This window comes from Limulus polyphemus, unplaced genomic scaffold (genome assembly GCF_000517525.1).
Source record: "Limulus polyphemus unplaced genomic scaffold, Limulus_polyphemus-2.1.2 Scaffold59, whole genome shotgun sequence".
Taxonomy (NCBI): Eukaryota; Metazoa; Arthropoda; class Merostomata; order Xiphosura; family Limulidae; genus Limulus; species Limulus polyphemus.
This window is the reverse complement of record NW_013665669.1, coordinates 161,288-175,274: the sequence shown is the minus strand read 5'-3', so window position 1 is coordinate 175,274 and position 13,987 is coordinate 161,288. Positions and strand designations below refer to the sequence as shown.

General features: G+C 31.2%; 2 protein-coding genes across 2 annotated transcripts in view; both read left to right on the top strand.

Annotated features, from left to right (window-relative positions):
- LOC111087101 overlaps positions 1-7,470 on the top strand; it is a 34,456-nt gene extending 26,986 nt beyond the window's left edge. The window contains exons 7-10 of the mRNA XM_022392537.1: positions 1,809-2,108; positions 4,976-5,008; positions 5,586-5,676; positions 7,254-7,470. Coding sequence (XP_022248245.1) covers positions 1,809-2,108; positions 4,976-5,008; positions 5,586-5,676; positions 7,254-7,455 — 626 coding nt within the window. The 3' untranslated portion in view covers positions 7,456-7,470. The remainder of the gene's footprint in view (positions 1-1,808; positions 2,109-4,975; positions 5,009-5,585; positions 5,677-7,253) is intronic.
- Positions 7,471-10,916: 3,446 nt separating this feature from the next.
- LOC111087099 overlaps positions 10,917-13,987 on the top strand; it is a 12,221-nt gene continuing 9,150 nt past the window's right edge. Inside the window, exons 1-3 of the mRNA XM_022392531.1 lie at positions 10,917-11,066; positions 12,765-12,893; positions 13,453-13,604. Coding sequence (XP_022248239.1) covers positions 10,958-11,066; positions 12,765-12,893; positions 13,453-13,604 — 390 coding nt within the window. The 5' untranslated portion in view covers positions 10,917-10,957. The remainder of the gene's footprint in view (positions 11,067-12,764; positions 12,894-13,452; positions 13,605-13,987) is intronic.

Genomic DNA, 13,987 nt, shown 5'->3' with positions numbered 1-13,987 from the left:
TATAAATTTCGAACATTGCAAACACTTTAACTTCAGTGGATTCACATTCGACATTAGTACTTTTACGAAAACATTACCTAACGTCATCGGTGGAAAAAATCGGCGAATAATACAGAGTTATCTAGCTCTCTGTTAAGTGAATTGTACCTATGTCAACTCGAAATTAACTCGCTCATCGTGAACCCTCGATAAGACATCAAGGATGTTCCGGACTAGAAAGAAAACTTTGTATTGTTTGTAAGTTTGTGGAACTTTTGTATATAAATAATTGTTTGTAGTACCTGTTTGTAATAACTGTTATTGTGAATTGTATTATTCTTTGTATATTAAAACATATTTGTATAAAACAAAGAAGAGTGTGTTTATCAATCTTGTTGGCAAATATCATAAATTGGATACATGATATCAGCATTTATTTAACTACTAAATCTAAATTACAGTTTAACTCAATTTTAGGCTACTAGAAATGTAATACCTAACAATTCTTTAGTTTGTATTTGAGTTCATTATACTTTCTAAGTTTTCAGTTTATTCAATTATTTTCATTCTGTTAAACAACCAATATTTGCCCAATAAAACATTATCTTTAAAACAATTCCAACATTTAAGTCTTCAATGTAATTAATCAGCAACCCAAAGAATTTAACATTTTATCTTCAAACAGTCTACTGCAATATTTCCCTCGTGATCGTTCTCCTGTTTTACGGCTATCGGTTAAAAAATTGAAAAGCGAAAATTGAATTTTATAGAATGGATTAAGAATTTAAAGCCAATTGCTTAATCAAGGAACACAGTAAAGTTACAATAGATGTTAGATCCTGTTTCTTTATTTTATCATCAACTGCGTCACTCCAATTTAACAATTCTACTTTAAAATCATCGGCAGTATCAAAGAAAAATGTACTTTTATAATAAAGCAGAACCAGTCTTTATTTCTACTTTTATCTTCTGTTATCCTTTGATAATGTTATTTTCTCTTCTGATTGATGCTAATTGCATTGTGAGATCTGTTTTGGAAAAATTAGTTCAGTGGTTTTTAATGGCAACGTTAAATTCCTTATTTAGATTCTTGTTGAATTAATTTCATTATATGTTTACGAAAATGGTATTTATTATATGAACAACTTTTTTTATTCTTTATATATGACAATTATAACAACTTTTTTTGCGAACTTTTATCGTTAGTTTTACTTCAAAGCATGTCAATGATATTTATTTTGTTCAAATGGTTGGTATTAGGTATTCATCAGTTGGTGATAATCACGGTTTCGTTTATTTTGCTGAATTAAGATATTATAATGTATATTTTCTATAAATGAAGTCCTGATAATATAATATATTCTGTTGTAAACGTTATTGTTATATTTACTTCAGTTGGTATGTAGTCGTTCTGTCAGTCTTATTACCTATAGTGAAAACCTATTTCTTGATATACTGAAAAACATCAGAAAAAAAAAAGCATTGGTATTTAACCCACAAGATAACAATTACCTGCTTAGTTTATATTTGTATAGAAAACAATATACAGATTTTTCCGCGTGGTAAAATAAGTATGATAAAAATTTCTGGTAAGTTGCAACATTTTAAATAGAAATGCCCTTTATGATAATAAACATAGTATTATATCGCGGTTGATACGAATGCCACCATTACCTTGTTACTTTTATTAGATTGCAAAGTCAAAAGTTAAGGTCGAGAGAATAAACGTTTGATTCAGATGACTAATGTTTTATCGAAGCATCTCTTCAAACTCTTTCATTTATCTAATTTATGTTCATTTTCGTTTCTTTCTTACTTTCTATTAATAGGACTGATCATCGGTTCGGTGCTAACTGACAATGCCGAGCTCAGAAACAACCTGAAGTTGAGTCAGTTACTCAGAGCTTACTATAGCTATTCTGGTTTACCTAGTACCAGTAAACATAGCTACTGCAACAGAGAAGAACAGTTGGAACCGCTTATCGAAAACCTCGACGCGCAAGTTACGAACTATGCAAAAGTGCTTAGTGACTTGAAAAGCCTTGCTTTAAATGATTTAGACACGGTAGTAAAAAATACGAAGGATTTGTTTGAAAATACAAAACTGAAAGTAGCTGAAAATAATTACTGTAAGTCTCCAAACTCTTATTTCTTATAAATACAATTTAGAAAATTATGAAATAAAATATTATAAATGTATTATACCCAGTAATAAAATTAATCTTAATATATTACGTGATATAAAAAATATTACATTTTTTTTCCCCTTTCTACGCATAGAATAAAGCAGCAATAAGAATATGTTTAATTCTCATAAAGGTTTAATAACTATATCGGTGTATCATAGAAAACTAAATCTAAATAAGTCTACTATTTTGTTTCTGCTTAGTTTACTTGTTTAGTGGTTGATTTTTCAAAATCAAAACACAGAACCAAAAACAAATCAGGATTTATTGAATCAGGAAGGTATTAATGAATCAGAATTCGTGAGAGATTGTCGGTTTCACAATATCAGGGTTATTATAAAATCAGTATAGGTATTTGAAAATACTCTATAAGGCAAACCGTGTAAAACATAGGGAAAATATGGTGAGTACATACAATAAACAAGGGGGGACTGCATATGTTTACACGTAAATTTGGGTGGTATATAAGCACGGGGTGGAAAGGACAACTGGTTTACTTTCGCTAGCAATAGAAGACACTACACGATATTAATTTTGTAACAATGGATCATTCCGGAAAGCTGTACTATCAAAGTAATTATAGTACTCAAGAGTGATTCGGGAATACCGCCGTAGAATACCAGACAATTTGTAGACCATTACTAACGCTCATTACTTTAATGAGGACTGATCCTCAACTGCCACTTCCATGATGTCTTACCACCACATTCCCCTGACATCACTTTTCCTGGGAGCTATTTATGGGGCTTTCTAAAGATGTGTTTCTATCGCCATAACCCAACAGCCATTCTTCAACAAAGGGATGCCTTTGCGACAGAAATTCGGACAATTGTGGGGGAGATTTGTTCAATCTCTAAAATTATTGTCAGGATAACGCATAAACCAAAACTAATGGTAACAATGATGAACAAGTTCTATGGTGGTACCCCTTGCCACATTCAAAGACTACTTGAATGCATGTATGCAAGATATTTCAGTGTGTTTGTTACATAGTACACCCTATATTAGCCTTATATCAACTCTTAGTTAGCAAATGAAGGAATTGGTTTAGGTCCAGATGTTTAGGCTTAACATAAAAATGTATAACTTCTACAAAATCGATTAAATTTTAAGTTGCATAGCAAATTATATCTTTTAAGAATATTTAGAAGAAATTAAACTTAACTTATTGTGTTGATATTCTGAATTACAGAACTTGAGTTATTACAGTTTAAGAGCCTGTAAATTTCTGATAGATTCTAATTTCTTTCGTTTATCTTTCTCGGAAAGCCTGTTTGTTTGTTGTTGTTGTTGTTGTTGTTAAGCACAAAGCTGCATAATGGATTATCTGTGGAGTACCCATCGCAAAGATCGAACCCCGAATATTAGCATGATATTATATTTAGTGGTTTATTGGATATCATTTTGAAAACATAAATGTCTGTAATAGAGAAAATCTGGACAAAATAATGATTTTATTGGATGTAGTCTTAAGAATATAAATGTGTATAATAAATAAAAAAATCTGTAGTAGTGATTCTCTGGAAAGATATACAAATTAAAGGGTATATTGAATGAAATCTTGGGAATGTAAGCGTATATGAAAAGAAAAATTTGTCCATCCAAAAATTCTTTGAAAAAGTTTAAATATAATTGATAAACATGCATTATAAATAGAAATTGTCCGTTATTGTAGTTTTGGAAAACCTATACAATATATTAGGTTTATTGGATCTAATATTGGGAATACTACCTGAGTTTACACTTATTTCTTCAGGCTATTACAGGCTAATAACTCTCAGCCAATTGGAAACAAATTTATAAGTTCTGTTGTTTCTGTTTGTTGTTAAACATAAAGCTACCCAATGGGCTATATGTGCTGTGCTCACCACGGGTATCGAAACCTGGTTTTTAGCGTTGTAAGTTTTTCATACTTACCACGGAGAAAAGAAAAAAACATTTTTATTAACGATCTACATGATTCAGTATTTTATGAAAAAAAACATAACTTACAATCGTACTCTGTAAAGTTTTATACATTTTTTGTAGTAGTGAACTTTAGAAACACACAGAGATAAAATAATATCATTTTTGAACGAATTTATCTTTTTTTTTGTTCGTTTTTTAATATGTATTCCGAATAAAAAGGACTTATCCAAAATTTCGAATGTAAAATTTACAATTATTATACATGTATTGTCAAAACAGAAAGAAAAATGACCAACAACCAAAATCTAAATCATTTTGAGCTCCCCAGCTTACTAATTATTTATGTTTGTAACTGATTCTATCATTGGACGGGATCTTTTTAATTCTTCTATAAAAATAAGGCAAAAGCCATTCTACTTAAAGAAAGTCCTTCATTATTTCATTTACAACGTACATTTTACAATTAACAAAGTCAATTACTTGCGTATCAGTACTTTGTTGGAAATACAAAACTTAAGGCACTGATCTAACAAGCACAGGCTCAATAATCAATCAGTAACTTACTTTTCAATCAACCATCCAATCAGTACTTTACCCTAACTGTCTTTTTTATATTACTGAAAAATCTCCCCAACTCTCGAGAAAATGTGAGATGTCACATGATTATTACGTCACATTAAAATTAAATCTTCATTTATCGAGCAATAAAAATGTTTAATTTACGTTTAAATTTAAAGTTAAAGGTCAGCCAACAACAACAGAGAATATATTATACGTGAATTTATATTTACGAGAGAGAAATGTTTTTATTTAAAATAAAATATAAAAATCAAGAATGTTCTAAAATAACTATTGCATTTTCCTTTTATTAATTATAAGTTATATTTATTTGTATCTTTCAGATAAGGAATGTAGGTATCCAGGAACTATGCAGGGTAAGTACGTTCAGCTTCTCTAAAACGAAAATAAATATACATAAAGGTCATGACGGGGGTCTAGTGTCAAGGAACTGAAAAGCAAGAAATTGTTGCCCCTAACGTCACCGTAACATTCAGTTAACAATTAACCTAACTGCTTGTATATTAAAGAAAACAATAACGATGTGAGAGTTAAACTGCAGTAAGCCTAACGCTGAAGTATGATAATTGTCAAAATGTCATTTGTTTTAAGAAATCAAAGATCTTCTTACTGATTTTATAGTTTTCTACCAATCCTAAACTAAGCTGGATCTTATTATTTACCAATACTATTTTGTGTTGTGGGATTTATCGTAGTTAAGTAGTTTTTCACCTGTAGGACTTTTTGCATGCGGTCAAAATCCAAGTTCAGCAGCCCTAAAAACATTCCTATTATTACTCTCCATATATTCAGTGTAATCTTCTCATGGGTTATTTTTCACCGACATAGAATTTAAAGCTTCAAATATATATATTTATATATCGGTATAATATTTTATGAAACTTATTGTCTAAAGATTTTTAAAAGTAATAAAAATGTATGGTATCTTTACAGAACCTATTTGTGAAACGTCTCATGACGTATTCGTCATTATGGATACGAGAGTCACTCGGAGCGCTTTAAAAACTCAGCAGGAAATTATAAGGTAACGTATCCAATTAGCAGGTGCACTTATTGATTAAATCAAATAGTTAGGTATAAGTTCCAACTATAACCATTAAGTAAACGATAGAAAACTCTCCAGCTTTACTTTACGTGCACGAAGTCAACGAACTACTGTAATTAAAAAAAAAAAAAAGTTTTAGCATTCAATGCATACATTCGCTTCTGAGGTTTAATAATGAATTCAATATATTCAGTTGTCTTAAATTCTCACTAGGGCTGTCTTCAGCGTTGGCTAAGTTGCTGTCCTTAACTTATTGTAGCGCTATCAATTTCAACTGCAGTTTCATAGCATCTTTATTATGATAATAACAAGCACATCTGTAATACTGTACTTGTTAATTCTTTATTTATCTGTTTACAGCAAAATTTCAGAACTTTGTTAATGTGGAAAAAAAAAGATATTCAAGTTACTCGCTTAAATTACTGTTTAACTTTTTCAAACAATAACTCAATAAAAAGTAGGTTTTGTTTGTTTGTTTGTTTGTAATTAAGCACAAAGCTACACAATGGGTTATTTGTGCTCTGCCCACCAAGGATATCGAAAACCGGATTCTAGTGTCGTAAGTCCGCAGACATACCGCTGTGCCACTGGGGGGCAAAAAGTAGGTAAACCAGCATTAGCTAAAAGTAAGATTTTGGATTACTAGTACTTAAAAGTTCAAATTTAACTTACAACTGTAGGGCCTGGTGGTTAGAGCACTCGACTCGAACTTGTTGGTCGCAGATTCGAATACCTTAACCGAACATACTCGCCCTTTCAGCCATGGGCCTGCTATAACGTAATGTTCAATCCCATTTTTCGTCGGTAAAGGGTAGTTTATGAGTTAGCTATGGGTGGTATTGACGAGCTACCTTCTCTTTCGTCTATCACTTCTAAATTATGGACGGCTATAGCAGATAGCCCTCAAATAGCTTTGCGCTAAATTAAAAAAAAATACAATTGAAAATACCGTAGTGTAATGTTCGTTATTGGATATCTAGGAAAATACAACATCGAAGGGATAGTTCATTAGAAGAACAACGCTAAAAACACTGTTGAAAAATTACCTATGTGTTTGACTTGCACATATGTAATTGTTGTTATTTGTTTTGTTGTTGTTGTTTTTTTCGCTAGATGCACTGAACTAACCTGTAAGCACAAAGTCTAATGTTTGGTACAAGTCACTTAGGTTTTAGGTGTATAAATATAGTTGATATAACTCTAGTTAGGTTTCTCAAAAGGACAAATCATGTAAGCATAACACCATTAACTGTTGGCGAATCTGTCTGACTTTGCACAATAAATATTTTACAAATAATATAAAGGATTTGCCCTTCGGTGGCTCAGCAGTATGTTTGCAGGGCATCCAATACTAAAATTTGGGGTTCGATCCTGTGGTGGACACAGCACAAATTATTTGTTGTGTGGCTTTGTTATTAACGAGAAAAACATATAAACCCTATTTAACTACAAGTCAAAATCAATATTTGCTGCACAAATTATAAAGTAGTTTATATAATATTAGCGTTAAGCATTCCTTTTTGTAAAATATGTCAATTTTTCTTCTTTTCTTTCAGCTACTTGGCCAATAGAATGGACATGAGAGCTTACGGCGACAGTATGAGTATTTTTGCATACGGAACTCAAAATGAAGAACTGTATCCCATTGTCTTTAACACCACGTCACAAGGATGTGCCACGTGTTTTCCAGCGTGGATCGATACAAGTATTTATTCATTTATAAGAAAAACTCTTCCGTTAAAACTCGAAAGCTTTTAAATCAATTTAAAGTTTAATGTTGGACAATAATAATTTTACTCTAATCTGAAGTACTTCCAGAGAATAACTTAAGAAAATTTTACGAGATTACTAATTGGGCAAATGATTTGAGGACTACTCAGGTTCTCAGCCTCGTCTGGAGGCAGATAAAATGCCTATGTGTTTTCGATAAAAACGAAAATCATGTCTTCCGTAAGCCTTCAGAAATTTTGAAATAATTTTGGGTTTATTAGTGTTTCGAAATAAATATTAATAAAAAGCGACACTATTAGTGAACACTATATCTGACGTTAAAGGCTTTTCTTCCCTTTTTCTCACGAGTTCAATGGGAGAAAAGAAAAAAAAAATCCTTAGTCAACTTTTAAATGGCGTCACGACATCCGGGATTTTCCCAAACCAGCCCCGACATCTTCGTAACATTCATATGTAGATTATCTATAGTGTATCTGTCCAACATTAGTCGTTGATATCTGATAATAGCAGTGAATATGTAATATCAGATGGTTCATAGATATTGATTGATTGGCACTTTAACCATGCCTTTAAAGTACATCGGTTTAGTGTATATGGGTATGTGAACTCAAAGATACTCAGAAACTTAATCAAACAATCGTAAAACAAAGCCTATTCATTAATCATAAAATAACCTTACATTTTTTCACTACTTTAACGAATAAATGTAGGATATTATGATTCGTTTAATTAATTATATTCCTTTTTAGTCGCCGTTATTCATGCTTACCTTTTTATTCTATTGACATATAAATTCTTGTTCGTTAATTCCAACATCTGCGTGGCATAGTTTTCATTCGCGCACCTTGATAATCATAGTCGTAATTTCTAAATTAATGATAAATTGGCCAAACCTAAACAAAGAATATATACAATCGGCGTGTTTCATGCTTTCTTAACTAATCAACTTCAATCAATATGTGCAACATACATTTAAGTAACTGTCGCTAGAGGTTCAATATAAAATGTTATTATTGTACTGTGCTGCAGCCTCTAACCAAATGTACCAAAATGTCACTTATGAATTTGGCACATTACATAATTTATGCATATACACTAAGAGAAATAACTTTTGAAATACTAAGATTTTCATACCATATTTAAGCCACACTATACACCATTATACACTTGACGATGTATCCAATATTACCTTTTCGTAACTAAGTTACTTTATAACAGGTGCAGCTGTTAACAGTTTTAATTCTGAATAAAACGTTAGTCAACTGTTTTGATTATTAAAAAAAATAATTTATTTTCAAATTAAAGAAGATTGGCACTTATGCAAGATGTTATATAAATATTTGAATACCGACTCAATTAACTTTATTGAGCAACAAAGTTATCCTACCCAATGTGGCTTTGCTCTAAAGTAAACAAACAAGCTAGCTAACCGATTTCTACAACAGTGATCAGGATTGATGTTTCACTTTGTTTGTCGATATCTATAACCTATTGTTTGTCACACTACTCGGTGACTGGACTACAAACGGTCAAGAAACATTTTGACATCTTGCGGAGGTGATGTCACATCGAAATCAGGCTGTTTTGTCGGCAAACGATGGTTTAAACCATTATTTGATGGGTTAATGTAGTGAATAGAGGTCTGAATAAAGTGATCAGTCAGCGTATTTAGTGATAGACTGATAAATTATTGCTTAAACCACGAGAATGTTTGAGACTTTGTGCAGTTAGTGAATTATTATCAATATTCAGTTATTACCACTGTGTAAATTAGTTGTTTTTTTTTACACTACAAGATCGTTATTTCAGTGTAATGCAGGAGGAAGTAGAATTTCAGCAAGTTGTTATATTGTGGTTGTTGCGATTGAAGAAACGTTTTCTTGTATCTCTCATTAAAACATTTGAAAATTCAAAAAATAATTAACCCAATATTAAGTCACCAAGAAATATGATTAGGTATAGTTTAGATGCGGTAAGAAATATCCATATTTACACGTTTATAAATACCTTTCCTGGTGCACCTGGAGCTAGTTTTTTCTCAAATTCAAACTTTCCAAGGGTCTTGTTTAGTCCTTTAAGTAACTCCATGTCGTTAACGCTACGGATATAACCTTGGGATTTTCAGAAATAATAATTTTTCAGTCAAGTTTATGAACATAATCAATATATCAAGAAAAAGAGATAAAGTATATACATATTCTTGGAAAACTCTCTTTTTAATATAGCTCAAAGTCAAAATTGTTTTGACATTTAGCAATCGACCAGAAAAAGGAAGGTCTTGATCGTTGTATATAGGTACCAAGTTCCCTCACTGGTTGCTCATCACATCACCAAAGTCGTAATTCCAACAATGACCGACAAATTGTTCTAAATTAAAAAGAACAACAACAACAAAAAAAGCCATTAATACATACATATATGAAGAAAATATTAATAATATTAGTTTGCGTTCCAACTAACTCGTCTCCCGGTGGGTCAGTGGTAAGGCTACGGACTTACAGACTAAAATCAGGGGTACGATTCTCTGCAGTGGACAAAGCAGACAAGAGTTTTTAAGAGATCCTCTAGAATCTTTACATTTTCTGCTAGTTTCCATGAAGTGGTTCTCGGGTTGCTCGTAACTGTTCACGATATAACTGGATAGTCTTTACTTCAGTTTTCCCCCCAAGTTTGAATACAATCAGGAGAATATACGGGTGTTCAAAGAACAGAAATTTTCTATTTTGCATCTCTTTGTGTCTTTGTGTGTTTCTTTAAAAAAAATCACTTCTAACCTATGTTGTTCCGGGTAAAAGTGTAAATGAGCTATTATACATTTGTTATGAATCTGGTAATCTTGAAGTAGAACATGAATCGCGAGCTGAAAAAATGATTAAGTATGAGAATAATGTAAGCATGGCACAGACAGTCCGTTTATTAAGGTTATCGATTTCCGGATAAAGTGTTTTAACACTAGAGTTCAGACAGACTCACGATTAAATGTTTCTATGGAATGGATATATAAGAATATAATATATAGATGTTGTTTGTCTATGTGTACGATGTAACTTGTGGATAAATTTATGTTTTGTTAAGAAATACCAAACCTGGAGTCCAGTCTTTTCATTTTATCCTACTGTGCTACTTCCCACAATAACTTATACTATTTCCTTTTAAACAAATATTTCGCTGTCTCATTCTATGTTTTGGTAACACCTTGATAATTTAACAGATAACTAATTATAATATTAATGGCTACAAAATATGTAGGTAACTGAAATTAAAAATTAGGACAATTATCAGATATTAGAATATCCTATATTTACGAATGAAGAGATGTAATAAAATATACGAATTTTGAGTTCTAGTAGTCATTCATGTGTTTTTTATTTCTAAATAATCCAAAACTTAAAGTGAACATTATATTTCTATGTCTGATAAAAATGTGTACAAAATCATTAATATTAAAGCACCACAGATATATAACACCTGGTGGAACATTTTCATGGTTTAATTTGGGAATCATCACGAAAACCAGCTGAATAAGTCAATGATTAATTTTATTCTACAGATTGTCATTTATTTCAACAACCAGCAGCTAAACAATGAGCTAATGAAACAAAACAAAGAACTTGTGTTTTTGAGAAGAAACCATAGAGGTAAGTCATATATTTCAACTTTATGCTTCTTTGGATATGGTTTAACCAAACGTTATGAAAAAATTTAAACTTTGAAGATTGTTGTTCTGTACAATGCTTAAGTAATTATACACCTGGAACAGACTGGTTTGAAGAACCATACAATATTGTAGCTCTCTATGGACGCAGCTAAGATGGATATTCTTTAGGCCTAACAGCATGTGTATGACACGCCTTCTGTCATTTTGTATTGATATTTTGTAGTTCATAATAAATAATTAAGTCTTACTAAAAATAAGTTCTGCGATGGGTCAGCGTTTTAATAGTCACAAATTATTTTATCTGTTAACTAGATAGGATAACCATTCTTGCATAAAACTGTTTAATGTTACCAAACTCTATGCAGAATTTCAGAGGCGTTTAAGATTTTATAATTATAACTTATAAGGAAGAAGACTAAATATCTTAGCTAGGTTTTTCTTAAACAAAATTGGTACATAGTTTGCAAAGTTGAAATACAAGCCAGTGAACATCTTTTTTATGGTAAGCTTCATATTCAAAGTTACCATCGCGATTATAAAATAATATGTTTAAAAAGGTAAGTTTGGGATTTTTGTAATGATCATCAAGCATATTCTTATATTTACTCTTTAGATACTCTAAGAAATTTAATAATTAATATGAAAACGGTTGACAAAACACAAACTATTATATTTACAAGACTCGAACAGATATTAGTACACAAGGACTCATTGTCAAAGCTAGAACAATAAAGCTTACTATCAAACTTTGAATTGTGAACAAGAGCGCCATTTCAGATTTCAATAGGGGAACAACTTTTACTGGAGTTCAAGGGCAGTTAGGGCCTGTACACTTAAATGGCGCCACTGCTTTTTAATTTCGTTAGAAAATTCAAAACTATCATTCAAAGTATATATGTTATTAGTATACATCTTTAGTAAATCATCTAAAAACCTGTTAATGCATGATTACAAGCTCCGGTATTTGAAACTGTCTTTCATTCAAAATATCATTCTTGACGGAGGTTTTCTCCTCATTTTGCATTTTTTACATGTAATAATAACAGATAGTTAAATTTTAAAAATATACTTTAAAATTCATGTAACAGCATAATTAACATTTGTTTGGTTGTTTTAGAGCAAAGTCACATTGGGTTATCTACTGTCTACGACGGGGAAATCGAATCCCAGAATTTAGCGTTCTAAGTCTGTAGACTTGTTGCTGTCCCACCAGAGGACTATAATTAAATAAAGATTCACGAGCTCAGCTATTTATTTCAGTAGGTACCGCTTTCGCAACATTAAAATTGGTCTTTAGCCAACAACAACCAATTTTTTTAAATTCTTAGATTAATGCATATATCTATCAAACTTCTCACTTTATTTGCATTTGGTATAGCATTTAAGCTATTACAATTGCAATAGGTTGCATGTTGTGTTAGACATTTGTAGAGGCAATTGTCATTTATGTCTCATGTTGACAGTTCTTCTATTTTCCTTCTTTGGGGATTTGTATTAGCTTTACGCCAAAGATGAGTCCTCCTTCCAAACTAATATGAAACGAAATCTACATGTTAATGAAATTTAGACCATTGTTAAGAGTAGATATCCCAAATATCAATTCATTTTCCTCTAAAGATTCAAAGCAGTGGACCATCATGTTTTATTTAGTACGAATATAATTCTATTAATTTTTAAGATGTTCCAATCATCGGTTTTGGTGACAAAGAGCAGCTGAAATCTATTGTCTGGGACCCAGCAAATGACATTTTCGAAATGTCGTCGAGAGAAGATAATCTTGAGAAGCTATGGCAGAGACTGTGTTCAGGTAATGGAAAAAGGTTTACTGCTAATACTATACTGCTTACTTTATCATCACGAAGAATGACGTTCCTTCGATCTCAATGCATTTAATTTTTAAAACTTAGTGTATATTTCACAGGTTCTAACACAAGTGAAAAAATGTTTTTTTTCAAATAAATAAAAAGTAAATATTTATGAAGAAAACTCATATTTACATAACCATTATCGCTTTTATTGCAGCTTTGAAAACGCCTTTACAGTTAGTTGATTTTGTACATATTGTAAAGTTTTATGGACATGCCTTCCACTTAATTACTAAAACTTGATTATTTAGTTACTGAGCATCCAAAACAAAACACCACGTGAGTTAGAAACCCCACAAAGTCCATACAATAGCTTTTGCTTAATCTGGTATGTTTCTATTTGATTGTTTATTAGAAGGGCCTAAAACACATTAGTGTAAACCATTGCAGAATCCGGCGTTTCCCAGGCTTTCACACTATTTAAAAGAATATTTGTAATTACTGTAAGCTATTATCTAATATGAGGCCTAAATTAAACAAAAGGTCTGTATATTTTATTAGCTCCGGCAACTTTCCAGTACGACAAATGTTGGCAGGTTACAAGTCGTCAAGAAAATTCAAACAGATACACTGGATATGTGACACCTAACCATATTCAATACTGGGCCATGTATCCCGAGTATTTCCTGAAGAGCTTCGAAATTAAAATCATGGTAACTTTTACTGTTTTAGTAATGTAACCCAAGCTATTGAAAACCATAACTAACATTACTATTCTTAAAAAACTCTTGTTTTGTTTTTTATGCATAGCATGTTAACCTGTATCCACTTGCAGTTATTAGAAAATATTAATAGTTAACTGTTTAAGCTGGGCTATAAGATCAAAATTGTTAACTTAAAAAAAAGAAAATGTACAATTTCAGTTATAACGAACTTTTATTTTGTATAGTTCAATAAGTAGAAAAACGGTAATAAGGTATTTTTGTGCATTCTTACATATATACACTGAGTGGTCACAAGTAAATAGATACCTAATTTTTAGTCATTTAACTGATTTATGCTAACTAATTTGTGTTCACAGAGCACTATATAAATG